At 39.3% G+C, this 20734-nt stretch overlaps 2 protein-coding genes and 1 non-coding gene across 3 annotated transcripts; all 3 read left to right on the forward strand.

The window, feature by feature from the left end:
- The first annotated feature begins 1747 nt into the window (after positions 1-1747).
- TRNAF-GAA lies at positions 1748-1820 on the forward strand. The gene has a single exon. It is a non-coding gene; the product is annotated as a tRNA-Phe (tRNA).
- A 223-nt stretch (positions 1821-2043) lies between these two features.
- On the forward strand, positions 2044-15994 carry LOC122669223 (signal recognition particle 54 kDa protein, chloroplastic). The gene is made up of 15 exons (XM_043865927.1): positions 2044-2261; positions 2387-2519; positions 2964-3031; positions 3224-3325; positions 3721-3873; positions 3981-4058; positions 6132-6257; positions 6360-6462; positions 11082-11182; positions 11914-12051; positions 12130-12273; positions 12538-12613; positions 15297-15382; positions 15516-15641; positions 15733-15994. The coding sequence occupies exons 1-15, from the start codon at positions 2085-2087 to the stop codon at positions 15838-15840; spliced, it is 1719 nt and encodes a 572-aa protein (XP_043721862.1). The 5' UTR covers positions 2044-2084; the 3' UTR covers positions 15841-15994.
- A 972-nt stretch (positions 15995-16966) lies between these two features.
- LOC122669229 lies at positions 16967-17714 on the forward strand. Its single transcript, XM_043865941.1, has 2 exons — positions 16967-17190; positions 17303-17714. The coding sequence occupies exons 1-2, from the start codon at positions 17050-17052 to the stop codon at positions 17441-17443; spliced, it is 282 nt and encodes a 93-aa protein (XP_043721876.1). The 5' UTR covers positions 16967-17049; the 3' UTR covers positions 17444-17714.
- The last annotated feature ends 3020 nt before the right edge of the window (positions 17715-20734 follow it).

The raw sequence follows: 20734 nt of genomic DNA on the forward strand, positions 1-20734 counted from the left end.
TTTATGGTTCAATTTTCAGTTAGAGGATCTGGCTCTCCTCCAGCCTTGGCGTCCTGCCCAGCAAAAACACCCAAAAATAAAAGGGGGGGGGGGGGATATGGACATTTCATAGGGGCCCACTTGGGTCCCACTTATGAAATGACCAAAAATACCCTTGTTTTGTTGGGCTGGATCTTCTAGCTCCCGCTGTGGCTGGAGGAGAGCCAAACTATCAGTTAGATGGGTGTAGATTTTTCTATCATATGGACTCATGTGTACCCATCCAAGTCTATTTTGTGGCAAAGAAGTATGAGTGTGATGAAGACAATGTTCATAAAGCCTTATAATTAGTTTCTTTAAGCTCATTATTTGTCAAATAGGGGCGGGGGCGGGGGCGGGGAGTGAGAAATATTAGATTTTCGTGATCTATTGTTCTAGAACATACTGTCAGTTATTTTGTCAACAGACCGGTAAAACTTCTTTCTTAAAAGATATTTGAATGAGTTTAGGTATACAGACAAGAGTCCAATTCCTCTGCACGTACATGCACCTGCACATACGTGGGAGAGGTAACCACCTATCCCATTTTTGCCATTTATAAGGGGATGAGGGGTATTAATGGAAACAAAATGGACTAGTGATTACCTCTCGCATGTATGTTCACTAAGGGTGTCAATTGGGACGGTTCCCGGTATTTGGGACGAGACGGTACTAGTATTGGTACTAAAAGTGTCAATCCCAGTACCGTCCCATTTAGTTAACGGGACCAAACCTAGATCCCAGTCCCGATTACTAGCGGGACGGGATGGTACCGGTTCTTAAACGGTTCTAGGCACTATAGAAAAAGGGAGAAGAAGTTTAATTGTTTCTAACAATGCGGGTTTATTAGTGTTGTGGAATTTTTTCACTATCATGAAATCTAAGTTGTTTAATGTTTTTTATAAAACAACTTAAATTATGAAATCATAGTTTTACTTCTTCGAACTCCCTAAGATCATATGTAATAATCTTCTCATTTTTTTAAATCTAGAGAAGTCCTACAAAATGGAAGAATCCCGATGTGTTTCCTCTTTGATTTTCCCAAACAAAACTTTATTTATCACACATGTCACATGGTAGTATGATACGAAGACACGAAGTACGAAGTGCAAAAAGGAAGAACCTGGTAGATGTAGTTGGTCGAGAGAGGAGGGAGTAGCACTTTAGTAGGTTCTGTGAGGAGAGACTTCAAGCTACGGCTGTTGACTTGTTGTTCCTCTTCGTATTTAAAAGGCAATTAGTGAAACCCTAATGAATCGTAATTCTTATACCCTTTCTTCTTTTTTTTTTTTTTTATTTTATTTTATTTAAAAGATCTTATATACTTTTCTTTTTAAATAGTACTAGTAGTTTCGGTACCATTCGGTACCTAATTGGTATTTCGGTATTGGTACCGTTGGGAATCCCGTCCCATTTATCATTCGGTACCAAAATCAGATACCAGTACCGTCCCATTTACTAATGGGACGGTCCGGTACCGGGTTTTAGCGGGATGGTATTGGGACGGTTCCCGATTCTGGTCCCAAATTGACACCCTTAATGTTCACCTGCACATACCCATTCTCTACAAACAAAGGGTATGCTTACATGTAGGAATCATACTTGAATACAATCAAGTCTAAATTCTAAGAAATTCTCAAGATTACGTTACTTTATTAGATGAACTAATTAGCTAATTAGCACATTTATTCATGGTGATTAAACATATTGTATACATCTTATTTATCAAGCGGGGATAGCTCAGTTGGGAGAGCGTCAGACTGAAGATCTGAAGGTCGCGTGTTCGATCCACGCTCACCGCACTATTATCTTTTTACAAGACAAAGTACTGATGGGACTGGGAGTTAAAACGGTAGTGTTGAGCCGGAAGCAGTAACGCGGTGACGGTACTCGCCAAGCATATAATAACAAGATAAGTTAACGGATAAAACAACGGATTGCGATTCGGTTTCCCCAAAGATAAACCGCAGACACATCCATGACCTGAAGATCTTTTCTTTCCACAGCAGGAGCCTCGATAGTGAGGATTGAGGAGAGCTTACTACTACCTTCTCAATCTCTGCGCAATGGAAGCTGTTCCTTTCTCGGCCGTGTCTTCCCGCCATTTTTCTCCCGCTCATCTTTCACTCTCAGCAAACCGTAGCTTCTGCGATCCGAGAAGCTCCAGAGATTCAACTAAGTTGAGCTCTACATGGTCCGTTTCGAGCATCTCCAGGGAGCTCTCATCCAGGAACCTATTCACGGTAAGCATAATTGGTTGGCTTCAGGCCTAGTTAAGTTCTTGAATTTTCAAACTCATGGCGTTTTGAATCTGTACGGATTCCCCCTTCTCTCTCTCTAAGCTTCCATTTCTTTTTGTTTACCTCAGAGAGAGATATGGGCTTTTGTTAATTCCAAGAGTCTTACTGTTCGAAGAGAAATGCGTAGTGTTGTAAGAGCGGAAATGTTTGGGCAGCTGACTAGCGGCCTAGAAGCAGCTTGGAACAAACTCAAAGGAGAAGGTTAGCTTTTCTGCTTCTTTTCCTAACACCTAGAGAACTATAACTTTTATGAGAGTTTTCTTAATGTAGCTTGTAATACTTGAAGAGTCAATCTGTCTCCTCTTTCCTCTACCTGTGTCTCAATATCCTCAACAATATCAGTATTTACCATAATCACAGCTACAAGATCTGAGAGAAATATTGCTCCTCTAGAACATGACACCAGGGAAGATCCATTAATCCTCTCTGCAGTTGTGTTACTGGTGTATGGTCTTTGAAACAGTAGAAGCATGTGAAGACCAGTACAAGAGATAATTCAAATGTACCTTGCAATCTTGCTGTTATGCTTGTCTTCTTCTGTTTGCAATATTATGTTCCTTGTCACTGTTTTCTTTCTCATTAGGGTGATCTAGTGTTGTTATTCGCATTAACAAACTGGTCTTCTATGAATTTATTATCTTTCAGAGGTTCTGACCAAGGAAAACATTGTGGAACCTATGCGAGAAATAAGGAGAGCTCTTTTAGAAGCAGACGTAAGTATGTACCCTTGGATTTTACTTCATTCATTGGAAATCACATTCCTACTTGTACAAGAGAAACCCCCGCCCCCCTCCCGCCCCCCCCCAAAAAAAAAAAAAAAAAAAAGAAAAAAAAGAAAAAAAAGAAAAGTTGAAGAGGAAAAGGATAAAAAGAAAATCAGCACAATTCTGTTATTTGGTGCACAGGTAAGCCTGCCTGTTGTGAGAAGGTTTGTCCAAGCTGTGAGTGAGCAAGCTGTTGGCGTTGGACTCATTCGAGGAGTGAGACCAGATCAGCAATTAGTCAAGGTATGCAATTTATTGACTCTACTTCTGGATGATATTTGTGAAAACCATTTTGGTGTTCATATAGAATCAATGTCGAACTTAACCGAGGAAATTAATCAAATGATTTTATTTCCAAGCTTCCTTACAAGCATTAATGGTTACTAACTGATGCTTGAGTTTGACTTACTCATTATGCTGATGTCCTTGTTATGATAAGGTTAGGTTTTTATTCCATATTAATCCCACCATGAGTTTTTTTTTTTGGTGTGTGTGTGTGTGTGGGGGGGGGGGGGGGGTTCAGTCTCGACTCTTGAGTTGAATTTTGGACTTAATGATTCTTTAGTGTTTCTCTCATGGACTGCATGTGTGCTTCTCTGAAATTATGGTTGATCCATCTATTTCTTTATATTGTGCAGATTGTACATGATGAACTTGTGAAATTGATGGGTGGAGAGGTCTCTGAACTGGCTTTTGCAAAATCTGGCCCCACAGTGATATTATTGGCAGGTCTGCAAGGTGTTGGAAAGACAACTGTTTGTGCAAAGCTTGCTTTATATCTCAAGAAACAGGTCCCATCCACAACCCAGCAGATTGTGTGTTTGTGCTTCTCTAGTGTCGCTTAAGAAGGTTAAAGTCTTAACCTTACTGACACTATTAGATACAACACCAATTTCAGGGAAAGAGTTGTATGCTTGTTGCTGCCGATGTGTACAGGCCTGCTGCAATTGATCAACTTGTTATTTTGGGTGAACAGGTAAGCATAAAATTTCATAGAATTTTCACCTTTCAGATGGAGCTTTATGGTTCCTCTTTACAAAGCAATTCATCTTTTGAAGTATCAAATTTTGGTTTCTTATTTCAAATTATATTTCCATTTTCGTACAATTTGCTATGGTGCCTAATCCAAAGTAAAGAAAGAATAAGGAAAAATATTAATCAACGAGAACTGCAGTACTGTGTAGGTTTGTACTCCTGAATTTATGATAAGATTAAGCTTTTGCAGTCCCTTAATTTCAACCACCCCCACCCCCCAAAAAAGAGTAGACTAAGAAGAAGGAAGAAAGGGAGTACCCAGTACACGAGGCTCCTGCCACTGCAGGGTCCGGGGAGGGTCATAATGTACAAGCCATACCCCCACTTCGCGGAGAGGCTGTTTCCAGAGACTTGAACCTGTGACCACTTTGTCACAATGGAGCAGCCTTACCGTTGCACCATGGTCCACTCTTCTACCCTTGCACTAAGAAGAAAGAAGAAAGAAAGAAAGAAAAGGACAATTCATGTTAGTTTTCTAATATCTACAGAAAGTAATGGGAATTAGTTACCCCTGATCTAAATAAACATTTTTTGTGTAAGAACTAAGGCCTTCTTTGGTATAATTTCTATTTCAATTTATCGTTGATTTCTTGAAATAAGTCAATACATAGGTTTTTGGTCAAGAAATTGAAATTGTTTGGTTGAATCAATTGAAAATAATTTCAAAAAAAGAAATCAAATTGGTAGTCCACTTTTGAGAATAGATTCTCTCTTTATAGTCTTTTTCTTTCATCGTAGAACAAAAGGAAGGGAAGAAGGAAGGGAGGGAAACCTTGTGATAAGTAATGCCATCTACCTCAACGACCCAACCAGCTTCGACACATACCTTGTTCTTCCAATGCTTGGGAAGCTTGTAGTTGCCCTATGCCCTGAGTCCAGCATAAATCTTGGCAGCGATGGCCCTCCTCCTCTCCCTCCTCTTGTTGTTCTCTCTCTCCTTCCATGTTGGCAACCTCCATGATGACCCTATCAGCGCCATTTTTCTGGCTGCCACCACCATCTCCTTCTCATACACGTCTCTCTCTATCTCTCTAAAGTCTAAATTCTGTGGGAATCACTATGAACACTTTGGAGCTTTGTACCATTTACTGGATGGAAATCAATGAATTTAACATAAATAAAATCTCTTCAACTCTGGTGAAATGGTTAGTGATAGAAAAGGACTAAAATGTACTACAGCATTCCGGGAACACTGGCTTCATATTTGAATGATGGAGAGGAGGAAAAGGCCCTCACACTCTACTAGGCTTGAATCTTTGTGTCTTTTTTACTCTTTAGTGTCTCCAAATTCTAAAAGTAGAAAATCTTTCAATCAAGGGTCAGCGGGAATTGACTGCCATGCACGACCCTACAAAACGCCATTGAATTTCTCATCGGGGGTTGCAAAGGGGTGGGGAGGTGGCTCACATTGGAGGAGAGGCGGGGATGTGGGATTGCGGGAGGGAAGCGTTGGCCGGGTGGTGGTGGTGGTTCAAGGAACTAGGTTCTGTTCGTCTTTGCCGTTTGTCCTCCAACCCAAAACAAGAGAAAGAAAGCAGAGAAATAAGGATTTTTTGAGATCTTAATAAAATAAAAAATTTGCCATGCTTTGAGCACATGGTTATTAACACTTGAGCGTGAAATATACTGAAGTGATTTCAGCCTCTGAAATTGAAATAACTCCTCAGCTATTCGAAGATTTCTATGCAAATCGATTTCAATTTCTCTCAAATTAGGGGCAAAATCATACCCTACAGGCCTACAGTCTCAGAAATTGAAATAGCTCCCAAAAATCATACCCAACTTTTGAACAGTAAATAGAAGGAAATAAATATTTTAAAGTGGATTTTTTTTATATGGCCTATTTCACTAAATAGATAAGCAACTGAGCCTTATGCACTTTGGATTCATTAGGTGATTATTCAGATAATTCTTTTCAGGCTTATTGGTTGCTTTCTTTCCAATTCTTTTTTTTATCACTTTGATCTGAGAATGGTTAAATTCATTTCCATATTGAGTTATCAGCTTGTGACAGGTGGATGTGCCGGTTTATACGGCAGGAACTGAGGTAAAACCTTCAGAAATAGCTAGGCAAGGTCTAGAGGATGCCAAAATGAAGAACATAGACGTGGTCATAGTGGATACTGCTGGAAGACTTCAGGTTATATGACCAGCACTTGTGATATTGGTGCTTCTGTAGAATGTGTTGGAAACTTGGCATTTGCTGATGAGAAAATGTATCTTGAATGCAAGATACTATTAGATAGATAAAGCAATGATGGACGAATTGAAGGAAGTGAAGCGGGCACTGAATCCTACAGAAGTTTTGCTTGTGGTGGATGCAATGACTGGCCAAGAAGCTGCAGGTATTTACTATATGCATTTTACCCCATATAGTGTAGAATTACTTCTAATGTCTTACAATACTAGACCATGGTCTATCCATTATTCCTTTCCCTTGGGTTGGTCAAAAGTATATCGAAGAGGATTCTGCCAAGACTGATGAATAAACAAAGCTTTATTTTGCTTTTTCTTATGCATGTATCTTATGTCAATAAACCCAAAGGCTGTTAAAAATCTTTTCTGGACTACCACTCTGAGAAAATCTGTCAGTTGTTGGCCTTCTGAGTTTATCTTATTTTAGTTCAGAACCTAAGAATTTCAACAGTTCTGTTTATCATTCTGTGGTTTTGAAGCTAAAAGTGAACACTTCATCATGATAGAACATGGTAATTTGTAGAACTTACATAGCATTTGTCCAATCCTTCTGCTTGTGTGCTGGTTTTTGACAGGAATTAGTGGTCATGTAGATGTTGAGACACATTTTGTAGGATTGGCATGAGCAACTCAGAAAAGCTTCGTGCCTTGAATTGATGACATGTCTATTTAACTGTATCGAAGATGTGCAAATGTGTATTGTTTAGGATTTATTAGTACTAAAAATTAAGGGAACATGAAAACCATGTACTGTCAGAATGAAACAATTTCTGAGATAAGAAAAAACTGTCACGGATGTTAGTTCAGAAATTAGGCTTGGATTACTCTTCTGGGTTATATGTTTTTATCCTGAGATCCTGATTTATATTGTTGGGGACTTTTTTAAGTGCCTTCTCAAATGAAAGTTGATTATTATTAATTTAGTATTCTTTGACATTCTTAATTCTGTTCATTAGCTTACCATTTAAACCTAATTCTTTACCTTACATATGGTATTCCTACATGTTTATATGGCAAAGAAATGTGAAAGTTAGTATCATACCTCTATGTTGGATGTCGTTGATGCAGTAGCACTTGACAGGTTGGACCAGTATGCCAAACCCAGATGGAACCGGCCAACCCGGGTATTTGGTCTAATAAGCGCTGGTAGTAGTTTAGTTAGTTTTTATGTCTTTTGTTTTATCATGTTTTGTTTTGAATGAGTTATGTAGGAGATGGAGAGATAGAGTTTGGTTGCAAGTTAGTTTCAGTTTTAGATTCTAGTTAGGAGTTTTTGTTTTCCTCTTTATATATATGCATGTACCCAATGAAAGAGAAAAAAAGGGGCATAGCCAGTGCACGAGGCTCCCGCCATTGCAGGGTCTGGGGAGGGTCATAATGTACACAGCCTTACTTACCCCTGCTTTGCAGAGAGGCTGTTTCGAGACTCGAATCCATGACCACTAGGTTGCAATGGATCAACCTTACAGTTGCACCAAGGTCCACCCTCTAAAGAGGAAAATTGAAAGTTGATTAGATGCTCGATGTGAGTGTGTGGTTATATGATTCTCTCTCTCTCTGCAACTCTGAGGTCCCATCTCAGATTTCTCCCTCTTTCCTCACCGGCCCTCCAGTTGTTTTCTTGCTATATCATCTGAGGATTTAGAATGACAAACTAACTGTTTGGGAATTAAGCACAGAAATCCATCTCAGGTTACCTCTTGGTAAGTGAAAACAAATACCACTTCAAGGTGGTAGGTGCAAATAACTGTTTTTAAGGTGGGTAAAGATCTATTATGCATATGAGCTATTACTGTTTCTCTGGTTTATATACATGAGACATTAGTGGAGGAATTGTTGTAATCATTGACTGAAATATGGGATAAAAAGGAAGAACTGAATATTGTTTGGTGGTTACTCATATCACCTGTTTGAGGTGAACCACAAATTTTATGTTAATAATCTGTGCCTGGAGTATCATGCATGCACCCAAGATGTTTGTAATGAATTCCTTGGTTAAGGTTGTGGAGTCGGGAAGTCACTTGTTTATTCATGGCAACTCTGTAAAGGAAGTGTGGCATTGCTTCTTGGGATTAGTTGAAGTATGCTCGACTTCTCCTCTAGACATCATCCTTGACTTAGCTTGGTTTTTGGAACCCTACCCATTTCAGTGTGAGTGGCAAGGGACTATGGAGATATACAATCATGCATATCCTATGGTCCATATGGCTGGAAAGAAACAATCGGATTTTTAAGGAGAACATGAGATCACTAGTTTGAGTGTGTGTGGTATCATGAAACGGTCAGCTCACTGTACCACCAGCCAAGAAAGCTTCAAGGGAGTTCCATTTGATTATATAACCAGGGAATGGGGAAATATGGTGAGGTCTAAGACGTTAAGAACTGATTGTTTATGAATGGATTGCTTTATCTAGTTCTTCAGTCAAGCTAAACTTTGATGGAAGTGGTTGGGGCCTTGGGGGAATCCAGGCCCAGCTGGGATCGGTTGAGTTTGTAGAGATCACATGGGCAATATTCTAATTTTCTTTTCAGGTCTCATTGGAAGATCAGATTCCAATGGGGTAGAAATTAAATCTCTGATTCAAGGGCTTTTAATTTTCAACTCACAGCCATGGACACATTTAGTGGTGGAGGGGGGATAGCTTTTCGTGATAAAGTGGCTGTCCTAAGATGTACGGGTTCCATGGAGGCTGGTTCATTTGATAGGGAAGGCTAGATCATTGATATCCCAAGGGAACATTTCATTTTCTTGGAGATCAAGATCAGCAAATTCTTTGGCAGACACATACCCAAAGGAGTAATTAACGATTACATGTATCCATTTCCAATTGTATGATATAAGGGTATAGTTTTTGTTTGTCCTATCTGAGATGGCCCCCTACTCTTGTTCGGTGTGTGCATATATAGATGTATAGCTTGTAGATCCTTCTTGTCCCTTTTCTGGCAAAGCATAATACACTTTTGTTACTCATCCCGGAAAAAAAAAGGGTCATTGGTTAAGTTTCACAATAACCAAGGTCCTTGGTCCACTTGTCTGAATGTATGTAGTCGCACATCTGTTTGCACATCCATGACTTTATTCATGTGGTTTTCTATGGTATTACAAAGATATTTTTGTAAGAGTTTACGTGTTTGCCAGGTCCTCATCACCCTCTAATTTGCATGTTTCTATCTAGTTTCTCCCTACATTGCAAAAGACCTCCTCCATGGGGAAAAACCAACATTTAAACTTTACACTCTTTGCAAGATATAAGGTTCATTCACATGTCTGGGGCACTGTAGCTATTACCAGTCTGCAGAGATCATAAAGGCAGTACGGACTCTGCATTGGCTCCATCATCCTGCCATATTGCTAAAGGGGGGGGGATTTATGTTCATGTGGTAAAATATATTACTTCTTACATAGTTTTCATTTTTAGAAACCTAGTTCTTTGGTCAAAATAAATCCTTTTGTTTTTCAGTATGTAAAAGGGCGTACCCAATGTACGAGGCTCCCGTCACTGTGGGGTCTGGGGAGGGTCATAAATCATAATATACGCAGCCTTACCCCCGCATCTTACACATCCTTTTGTCTTTCAGCGTGTACTTAGTATATAAGCTTTGTGCTAGATATTAGCTTTTGGAGTAGCAGTTGCAATCTATGATATCAGAGATTTAACCATGATTACAACACTTTTCAAAAACAAACTGAACTGTACCAAGAGAGAGCAGAAAAAGATTTAGGAGGTTATGAGAACAATATTCTTCAGAGAAAAAAAATTAACATATTTACCTAAAAATTCTAGGGTGCAGCATGGCGGGAATAACTCCACCAGAAAAGGAATTTTCGTTCATAAAAATAACTCAATCATGATTTTCTGATCACAGCGCTATTTATAAACTTCTGAAATGCTGGTTGTCCAGTACCCCGACTTGTGAGGGCATTGCTACGAGCTCCAATATGCCAAAACATACGAGTATCAAAATTCAAAGGAGGTGAAGAAGAAAGATATCAACTTCCTTTCTCTAGAATTATAGAATTTCAATTAGCAAATAGATTTAGATCTTTTCAGCCCTCTAAACTCAGATGGAGGGATACCCCAAGTATCATCAGATTAATAAACTTCCTCAAAATCTACTCTAGATTTTCAATTGCCTTCAAAATACATTATGTTCCCCACCTGGTCCACCAGATAAGAAAACAGCAATGCCGTACACATCATGCTTTTTTGCCCAAACTTTGCTAGTCAAGTTACATAAAATACCTAACGCTTTGGAGAGTTATCTGTTGCTGGCCAAAAAGTGCTAGAAAGTAATTCCAAATCCAAGTATGAGGACATTAAACCAGCAAATCCCATGCCAAGTCATCGTAGCACTGAAAAAAAAAACCTATTTGAGAAGGAAAAATATTCCTAACCTTTTGTGAATCTATGTGATGGATTGATCTTTGAACCTAGCCAATGTAGCAAGGCTATATAGACCAGTTAGATGTCAGATGTATTTGCTGTGTGTGCAGCAATGAGCTTAGGGAACCCAATAGTAAGGCTGAAGTATAGACCTGGCATGTGTGGCTCATATCAAAACCCTTACGGAAGCCTAATTCCAGGCCAGGCCTAAAACTAGCCCTAGAAAAGGCCCAATTAAAAGCCCACATTCATAGGTCCTGCATTGTTTTGTTGTATGTTTCTGTGAACTGTTCAGCACATTATGCCCCTGCATCAATATGGATATGACTGAAGTAGGCAAGAGTTCCTCTCCTCCTAATCTTCTTGTGGGATTTTTGTTTCAGCTTTGGTCACGACATTCAATCTTGAGATTGGAATCACTGGGGCCATATTGACAAAGCTAGATGGAGATTCTAGAGGTGGAGCTGCTTTAAGTGTTAGAGAGGTTTGCTTTTTCGTTCTTATGTTGTTTTTCTCCACAAATCTTCCTTCATGAATTAGATGATCATACAAATGTTCTTCAAGTCTGTTAACTTGATGCATAAATGATGTTCTTCATATTGATCAAGTTGATCTACTTTGTCTTGTGCTGTTTTCTCCATACGTCTTTCAAGTTTCCGGACCTTAGCATCTTAGTTCAAATGCACTGGGGGCGGAGCGGTAAATTCACACGATCCTATGTCTGGGCGCAGGGGCCACTTGACCATGCATCTTTCCTTTTCCCTATTTTGAAATGATGTTATAAAGAGGGATAATGGAAATAGTTTTGCAACTAGCTAAGTTAATACACATGCTAGCTATTTGTCAAGCATGAGTTTTGTAATCTACTCCAGTTACTGACCTGCTTGGATAACCCCTCGTCATCTAAAATTCAAAGGTAGAGGGAGAAAGTGGTGCAATGCATAAGTATCTTCAAAGGAAAAAGCAAGACAATCTTCCATTAGTTGAGCTCAGTTTTAATATTTTACTATCAAGACATTCATAACACTTTCTTGGTTCAAATTGGCCGTCTTAGTTGGACTAGTCAGTCCTGTTTCATGAGTTGGTTTTCTGCTGTCATTATTTCAGATTTCTGTTTACAAGGTAACCTTATTAAAAATGCATATCAATAATGAAATTATTTTATCATTATATTTCTATTCAGCAACTAATACTTGGATATTTGGATCATTGCAGGTTTCAGGGAAGCCGATCAAACTTGTGGGCCGAGGAGAGCGTATGGAAGACCTTGAACCTTTCTACCCAGATCGTATGGCTGGACGAATCTTAGGAATGGGGGATGTTCTTTCATTTGTTGAGAAGGCACAAGAAGTTGTGAGTATGAACCAGTTAAATTTTATCCTCAATGAAGATCAGTATCAGTAGATGTTTATGATTTGAATGCATAAATAGATGCGCCAAGAGGATGCGGAGGAACTGCAGAAGAAGATAATGAGTGCAAAATTTGACTTTAATGACTTCCTAAAGCAGACTCGTGCTGTTGCACGAATGGGTTCAATGACTCGAGTTATTGGAATGATCCCAGGAATGGGGAAGGTATCATACTCGATCTTCTTTATTTTCTTTATTTTATTTATTTATTTCCTCTTATTTAATGTTTGTCTTCCCCTTATTTTGTCCGTGGAGATACAGAAATAATATAACAAATAATTAGTCTAGAGGCTATTTTATTTACTTAATAATGATATCAAGACGTTTAGGAGGTTAATAACTTGCATACTTTCAAACTTGTTCAGTTGCTTTTAGTAGATTGAGAAACAGACCCTAGAATTAAATCTCCGCTGGCTACATCTGAGACAGGTAACTCCTGCACAAATTCGGGAAGCAGAAAAGAGCTCAAAGATAATGGAAGCAATGATTGAAGCAATGACTCCAGGTCTGTTTCTTCTCTCTGCTCTGTTAGAAGTTCTTTATTCTATAAATATACATGTTGGGTTTGGTACCTTCTAGCATAGTTTTCAAGGCGGCTAGGCGACCTAAGGCGGTGGAAGGGGAGGGGGACCAAGGTAACACCAGTAAGGCGCCTGGGGGGGGGGGGAACCAAGGTGACACCAGTAAGGCGACTAGGCACCACTTAGGCGACCAAGGCACCCTTTGAGCAAAGGGAGCCTGGATTCCTTGGTGATACCTTGACAACTATGCCTTCTAGGGTGTCCATGCTTGACCAAACGTGTTTAGGCCATAGGTCGTAGCCTGGCCTCTGTTGATCTTAAAGGCCTGGCCCATGTCTCTTAAGTAATACATGTTCAGAATGAGTTCAAGCCAGGGTATAGTTAGGCTGCATTAAAGTTTCCCTTATTATTTATGCTCAGGACTGTGCCAATAGTTAAGGGCCAAGGTATCTGAGCCAAACCGCAGCTTATGCACAAGAGTTGCTGCAAAATCGATTATACTGGGGAAGCCCATCGTACTTTTTTTTTTTGTTGGGGGGTGGGGGAGGAGGGTGGATAATCAAGTTATTCACTAAATAATCCAAAACTCACCGCATCTGAAAGTCATACTAGGAGCTAATTGGAACTCTTGGGTGACATTGCTTTGGCTTCTTGGGTGGTGGAGTATCTGGTGGGTGCTGTGCCTACTTTTATGTGTATTTGTCCCTCCTTCCTTCCACGACTGTACCCTTTGGAGTTCTTCTATGCCCCAATTTTTTTTTTAATCTATTGTAAGATTTAATGCCTTGAGTTCTTCAGATTCCCACATTATCCTTCTGTTTCCATCAAAATTACTGATTCCCATATCCTAGTTCTAACTCATTGGAAGGTAATATTAAATGTTTTGACTACAATAAGTGGAAAATTAATTTAATAACTACCTCACCTTAAACAGTGAGATTTCTAAAAGTGATCTTTCATTCTGAGATTGAAGGGAGTACATACGAATCTCAAATAATAAATCCTAGCCACACTGTTTGAGAGGACAGTTGTAAGCTCAGGAGTATTTATTCTTAAATTATGTCCTTTAGGTGGAGTACATTGTTTAGTGTTTACTAATGACTTAAGGTAACTTGTGGAGTAGGTTACCCTCCAAGAGTCCCCTTAGGTCATCATTGCCTTCTGTATTATCTTATGGGATTGTGTCAGCATTGCTGTAAGCATTCTGGTTCCACGCCGGTCAAGTTTCAATGAAAATGTTTGTAAACAAAGCAGCTTCATTGCATGGTCCCTGAGAGAGCAATATATGACACTAGGGAGTTGGGACCAAATACAATAGGATGATAAACATACCCAGCTCATTGCCTCGTTCCCAGTCATGATAAACATACCTTCAAATGTATCCTCACCTTACAAAGCTGAATAATATCACAAAATATATATCTAAACTTTGCTTATGGTATGTCAGTTTCTGATAGATTGCCTATGCTATAAATCTTGCAACCACCAACTGCTTCTTACTCCCCTAGGTCACAATATTTCCACCAACAAAGGTACAATATTTCAGGAAAATCTGGTTGTCTTACACTCTTACCCCCTAAATGCAACACTAAACGAAAAATGATTTGACCTGCAAATGCAATTCTACAAGAAGTTTCAGGACTTCCAAGATGAAAAATTGTTGAAACGCCAGAACTTAACTGAATTAAAAGGCTACTTGATTTAAATTACTCAAAAAGAAGAAAAATTCCTGAGTTCAATAGCGTCAGAGCTTTAAGCTCTAATCTTGCCTTTCATTTGAACAGCCTAGACTATTGGATTGTTGATTTCAGTCATATGTTCAGTAAGCTTCATCCAGCGCTCTAGTGTTTTAAAGTCAGCTACAGAGATTTCATTGAATCTACAGCTTATGGTGAGCTTCTTCTCATCATTGTTATTTATAAAAAAATATAAGTTGGCATAACCTCACCCTGACGATTAGAACTCATGACATAAGAGACACAGTCAAAATTCTCTAACAAGAATGCTCCCACAATGGTAGTGGCCTGCCTGCAGTTGGATTGGAAAAAGCAAATAAAAGGCACCTGTTATGTACTCCAGTCCATCAATATTTTGGGTTGGGGACCCCTGTTCCAATGGGAGAATACCTTGAGATGAAATAGAAGAGCCGACAATAATAATTCCCTCACTAGTCACTATTCCAGTGTATTAAAGCATCAAGCGTAGAGCTCTGAGCTCTCACAGCTCAAACTAAACTAATGGAGGGTCAAATCAGTGCTTAATAAAACACTGGAATCGTACAAAATCCGTTTCCCTGGGCAACAAAGACTCAAAAATCTTAGCTGGCTTGGGCATGACGGCTATTCCTTCCTGTCACTGGTCCAGTCTGGGGGTCAGGCTTCGTCATGTGATAATCTGGTAACTTTCTCTGTGTCCCTTCTGGGTATTCCATTCCGCACAAGGCTCCGTGCAGGAGTGCAATGTGTTCATAACATTTAAAATTCAAATATCATGCCTTGTCTAGGCATGAGATACCAAATCCGAAGCTCAAATGCTTTTGTTTTTTTTTTCTATGAGATTGGTATTCAGATTGGAACAGTTATAAATTTCATTAAAGATGCTTAATCCTGTGTTTATTCTGTTGAATATTGTATGATTGAGCTTTTCTCATCTCCTGCCATCTTGCAGAGGAAAGGGAAAAACCTGAACTGTTGGCCGAGTCCCCTGCAAGAAGAAAACGAGTTGCTCAAGAATCTGGGAAAACAGAGCAGCAGGTACATTGAGTTGTAAACGTTGACACCTAATTCTTTCACAAAAATTGCTGGTTGATGTTTGAAGGATGAACATGGTAGAGGCTAACTTTGTAATTGTTGTATGACAAAAAACTAAGATATGTATCTGTTTCAGGTGAGTCAACTTGTTGCCCAACTTTTCCAAATGCGAGTTCGTATGAAGAATTTAATGGGAGTTATGGAGGGAGGATCTATTCCTGCATTGAGTAATCTTGAAGAGGCACTTAAAACTGAAGAGAAGGTCTGTGCATCTGTGATAATTTCATTCATGTGTCACGAGGTTTACCATACAAAGCCATGTTTATGTTTACTATCTTCTTTCTTTGACACAGGCACCCCCTGGTACCGCAAGGAGGAAAAGGAAATCAGAGTCTAGGAGGCAATTTGCAGATTCAGCAACTGCAAGGCCAAATCCTCGTGGTTTTGGAACCAGGACTTGAGACTTGTTCCTCGAAGCATATCTATTTCCTGCATTAAAATGGTTCCTGTCTGCTTACTGATTGTTAAGAGTAGTACCTGTTAAGAATCTTGTCCTCGAGATGGGTAAAGTAACAGAACACTATGATATTAATCAGAGTAAATTCAATTGATGAAGCAAAATTCTGCTTGTTAAGATCACAGTAACCTTTTTAATTGCCACTACATGTGAGGAAGACATGCATAGCTTAGGTCTCGTATCATGTATAACTTCGAATAGAACTGATTGGAGAGCAAGGGTCCATGTGGCCGATCCCATTTAGTTGAAATAAGACTATGATGTTGTTGTTGTTGTATGTTTCTTTGATATTAATTAGAGTTTAGTTTCAACTGTTAAGATCACAGTAGCCTCCTTAATTTCCTCTGTTGTGTCAATTCGATCTTTCAATCAATCAGTGTAGCTAGTTCACTGACTGCCCCGTTCCAAAACTAACAATTGAATTGTGCTTGATCCTATTATCATGGTTCTAAGTATCGGTATCATATGAGCGATCTGTATTGATTTTACAATTTGCCGATCCTGATATTGGCACAGTGCCAATATCATATTGGTGACATGATATAGACAAAGGGTCAAATGGTTAAAAACCTATTTTTAAAGGAGGATCAGGGGTAACTTTATCTGATATGTTCGTTATCAATCCGATACTGTGCACTAAAACCATGCCTATTATATGTCAAATATCACAATGTCAGCTTTCGGGTGCAGGTCTACATCTTTGGGTCTGGTTCAGTTCTATAAATATGGTTGGCCCAACCATCCAAGTTCAAGATCAAACAAACCATCCATGAATCAGCGAAAAGCAAGTTCATATGAAGGGCAATATGGTCATTTCGAAAATCCCTCAAGGTTCGGTTAACGGTTGATCCCGACAGTTTCTACCGGGGACGGAAGACTGGACTGGAGAAAACAAACAAGGGGCCCGCATCGTTTGCAGATTTGGTGGTTCTTTTCACACCACACGTGTCTTGTCTTCTGCCACGTGGAGGTTCATAGTTCCCAAAACGAACGCAACCCCAAGAGTTTCCAAAAAGGATTTCCCCTTCTTTGTTGCCCTTCCATGTTCCATCCCTTCTGAGAGAAGAAAGAGAGAAAGAGAGAAAGAGAGAAAGAGAGAGAGAACAAACACTTTTCTTCAGCGAATCAAGAACAAAAAAGATTAGAAAAAAAAATGGCAGATGGATTTGCAGAGACATCCCTTGGAGCATTTCCAGAGGCTGATGCGGTAGCAGAATTAAATCCAGGCCTGAACAAGAATTTGCAAGCCGATGCCACTCCTGCAGAAATAGCAGCTACATCCAAGGACATCAAGGTTTTCTTCTCTCTAGTTCTCTTTTTTTTTTTTCTTGTATAAAAAAAAAAAAGAAAAGCTAACTTGCAGGTTGCAGCTCTTAAATAAACGAATTTCATGGATTTTTTTGAAGGAACAAGCAGATATAGCAAGGAACAAAAAGAATGAAAAAGACGGAGTCCAGAAGCTGAAATCAGCGGTTATAATATCCGGTGTGGTGGTGGCGGTGATCGGAGCCATCTTTGCCATAACCAAGAAATTGAGAGAGAAATAAGTTGCAATCTATTATCCTTTCGATTACCTGCGAAACGATTCTACTCCAGACGTTTTTTTTCTTGTCCTTTCTTTTAAGAGATCCGAGATCAGAATTTATTTGTTTCGGATAATATTAAATATGTTATCTTTCTTTCTTTTTTATTTTTCCTCTTTTTTTAAGCCTTGTAATTTTGTGAAACAGTTTGATGAGTTGTGTTTTTGAGTTCTATAAAAAACGCCGAGCGTTTTATTAGTGATTATAAAATCATTCATAGCTCACCATCACTATTCGCTTTTGTTCGTTTGACATTATTTTTAAGATGCTTTTTTTCTGGCCATCGTGTGATTGGTTCTGAGTGGTGGGTTTATAAATGTGTATGGTAATACTTGTAAATGTAACCTAATTAGTTGTTTACACTGTTTCACATATCGGATCGGTCGATTCGATTCCAATCCAAATCGGCCGTGTCTGATCTCGATTCTGGATTTTCTGAAGCAGCTCATTCTAGAGTTTTTGAGGTCGGATCGCTACAATTTTCAGATTTGAGAGACCGATTCTAATCCAGATTGAGGATTATTTCGATCCTAGATTCTGAAAGTCCTTGCTAATTAGTAATTATCCATTCATTCTAGGATCTGGCTCTTCTTAGGGAGCTCAGTGCCTAGTGAGAGCCCAGGGGTATCCAAGGGCTGGACTGTACTACACACATTTTGATACAAACTTAGGGATGTGTGCACCACAATCCAATGGCTGGATGCTCCTTGGGCGTACTGGGCTCTTTGGAGAGGAGCTCTATCCTTCATTCTATTCCTCTATTCCCAAATATTATTGATGATTCTACACCATTGACAATTATTTAGTGATGCTTTACCCTACTTTGGTATGGGAATTTTCACTTGTATCTCTTAGGTAAGGATGGAGCACTGGAGCTACAACCCCTTTTTATCCATTGGAGAGGCACATAACATTACCAACCCCAACCTATACCCATTGCCACCCCTACTGATCATATTAATTGTTGTCTGATCTAGTTTGGGGCAATTACTATCACTTCCTTATACTAACCCTATATTGACTAAAACTCTCCTATTCTTCAACTTCTTCTCCGATTCTTCCAAGAAATTCAACTTCTATATTTTCTTCTCCCTTGGTATTTTTAAAACTCCAAATTACCCTTAAATGACATCCTAGCTTAGACTAAAGAGGGTTGAAAAAGATCACTATCAAGAGCAAGTATCCCCTATCACACATGATGACCAGTTTGATAGCTAGAGGGTACAAGGGTCTTTTCTAAAATTAGCCTTAGGTCTGCGTACCATCAGGTGAAGATTAGGAAGGAAGATATCCTGAAGATTGCATTTAGAACTCACTAAGGACATTATGAGTTTCTAGTGATGTCATTCAGGTTGACGAATATCCCAACAATATTTATGGACTTGATGAATAGGATTTTCTATGAGTTCTTAGACCGATTTGTTATTGTCTCCATTGATGATATCTTGGTTTATTTCAAGAGTGAGGAAGATTGAGAGAGAACCAGTTATTCACCAAGCTCAACAAGAGTGATTTCTGGTTGAATCAGATAAATGTTTTGGGAAATATGATTTCTGAAGATGGCATTTCGGTGGATCCCAACAAGATAGAGGCTGTGAATAATTGGAGCAGACCAATCAGTGTGACAGATATCCAAGATTTCTTAGGATTGGCTGGATATTATAGGAGATTCATTGAAGGGTTTTCTAGCATTGCCGTTCCCTTTTTCAAGTTGACAAAGAAGAATGTACTATTTAAGTGGACCGAGAAATGTGAAGAGAGCTTTAGGGATTTGAAGCAAAAGTTAACTATAACACCAATGCTTACTTTACCTTCGGGCTCAAAGGGGTTAGTGATCTATAGTAATGCATTGTAAAAGAGGCTTGGTTGTGTTTTTATGCGGTATGGGAAGGTAGTAGTCGATGCCATCTTTTCAATTAAATCATATGAGCAGAACTACCCCAGACATTATTTTGAACTCACAACAAATATGCTTGCTAATAAAGATCTGGAGGCACTATCGTTATAGGAAAAAGTACGAGATTTTCCCAACAAGAGATGGGGAGAAATGCGCCAAAAATGACTTGGGGCGACCTTTAAAACCCCAAAATGAAGTTGTAGGAAACCAAAGAGGACAGCTTAGTACGGTGCTCACATTCTTATTGAATCATAATCCATTATCATTATTTATTAAGAGAAAAAACAAAAGGTTAGGAGAAATTATCTAATTTTTTTTTTTTTTTTCTTTGGGGTTCATTTTACAAAACAAAAATTTTTAGAATCTATCGTTTTGTCTTTTTGGTGGCCTGACGCGTTTCTATTATAATATCACAGATGCTGTCCAGGGTTGGTATTTTTTTTATTAAAAAAAATAAAAAAGAGTCATGGATTGGGATTTCTTCGTCGTAATGACGTCTAACTACGTGTTTCTCTTATAATATTAGCGTTTATGTTTTAGAGTATGTTATGTAATAATATTACAAGGGTTGGACGGTTATTGCACATCTAATTGTGTCTAGGTACAGTGTCTACGCCTTGCATATCACCGAGTGGCGTTCTTTATCCCTAATCTGTAAAACTACAAAGTGAAGAGACTGGCTCAAGTTACTATTCTTGTAGAATTTGGATCCTTTGCTTTCGGCAGCCGCATGGCCAATGTGCAGCCTCACACAGGCATGAGTGAAATGACCACCTCACCCACTGCCCGAGCACCTGCTTGGGTGGGGTCCATGCTCTGCCTGTGTGAGGCCGCATGCTGGCTGCGTGATTGCACAGACAGAGGATCTTGATCATTCTTTGTATGCTTGCAACCATCCACATGGAATCCAGAGGAGTGGAATCCATATGGATGATTTGTCAGAAAGAGCCATAAAAAATGGAAACTAGTTTTGTGCGTGGGAGTATGGCCTAGAGCCCGGATCATTTCCAATGACATTTAGAGATCGACTCTTTTGGTTAGTTATTGGAGAGGATATGGCGTGTGTTAGTACTTCCGTGTATTTATTTCTCTTCTCCTTAATACAATGGGGGAGGGGTAGAGCCGTAGAGGTAGGGATGTAAATGAATAGTCGAAATCCGTTTCCAAATTCGTGTCCGTATCCGTTTAGCACTATCCGAATCCGTTCGAAAACTAAACGGATATGGATACGGATAGGCTATAGCTATCCGAAAAGCTATATTTACATGTAAACGGATAAAATATCTGATCCGTATCCGTGTCCGTATCCGTTTAGCATTATCCGAATCCGTCCGAAAGCTAATCGGATGCGGATGCGG

This window comes from Telopea speciosissima, chromosome 1, assembly GCF_018873765.1.
Source record: "Telopea speciosissima isolate NSW1024214 ecotype Mountain lineage chromosome 1, Tspe_v1, whole genome shotgun sequence".
Lineage (NCBI taxonomy): Eukaryota > Viridiplantae > Streptophyta > Magnoliopsida > Proteales > Proteaceae > Telopea > Telopea speciosissima.

Excerpts from the sequence above, each read along its gene's own strand:
- LOC122669223 (XM_043865927.1), top strand. The coding sequence starts at position 2,085 with ATGGAAGCTGTTCCTTTCTCGGCCGTGTCTTCCCGCCATTTTTCTCCC. Across the intron at positions 3,326-3,720 it reads CAGATCAGCAATTAGTCAAG|ATTGTACATGATGAACTTGT; the intron begins GTATGCAATTTA and ends TATATTGTGCAG. Across the intron at positions 12,614-15,296 it reads GATTGAAGCAATGACTCCAG|AGGAAAGGGAAAAACCTGAA; the intron begins GTCTGTTTCTTC and ends GCCATCTTGCAG.
- LOC122669229 (XM_043865941.1), top strand. The coding sequence starts at position 17,050 with ATGGCAGATGGATTTGCAGAGACATCCCTTGGAGCATTTCCAGAGGCT. Across the intron at positions 17,191-17,302 it reads CTACATCCAAGGACATCAAG|GAACAAGCAGATATAGCAAG; the intron begins GTTTTCTTCTCT and ends ATTTTTTTGAAG.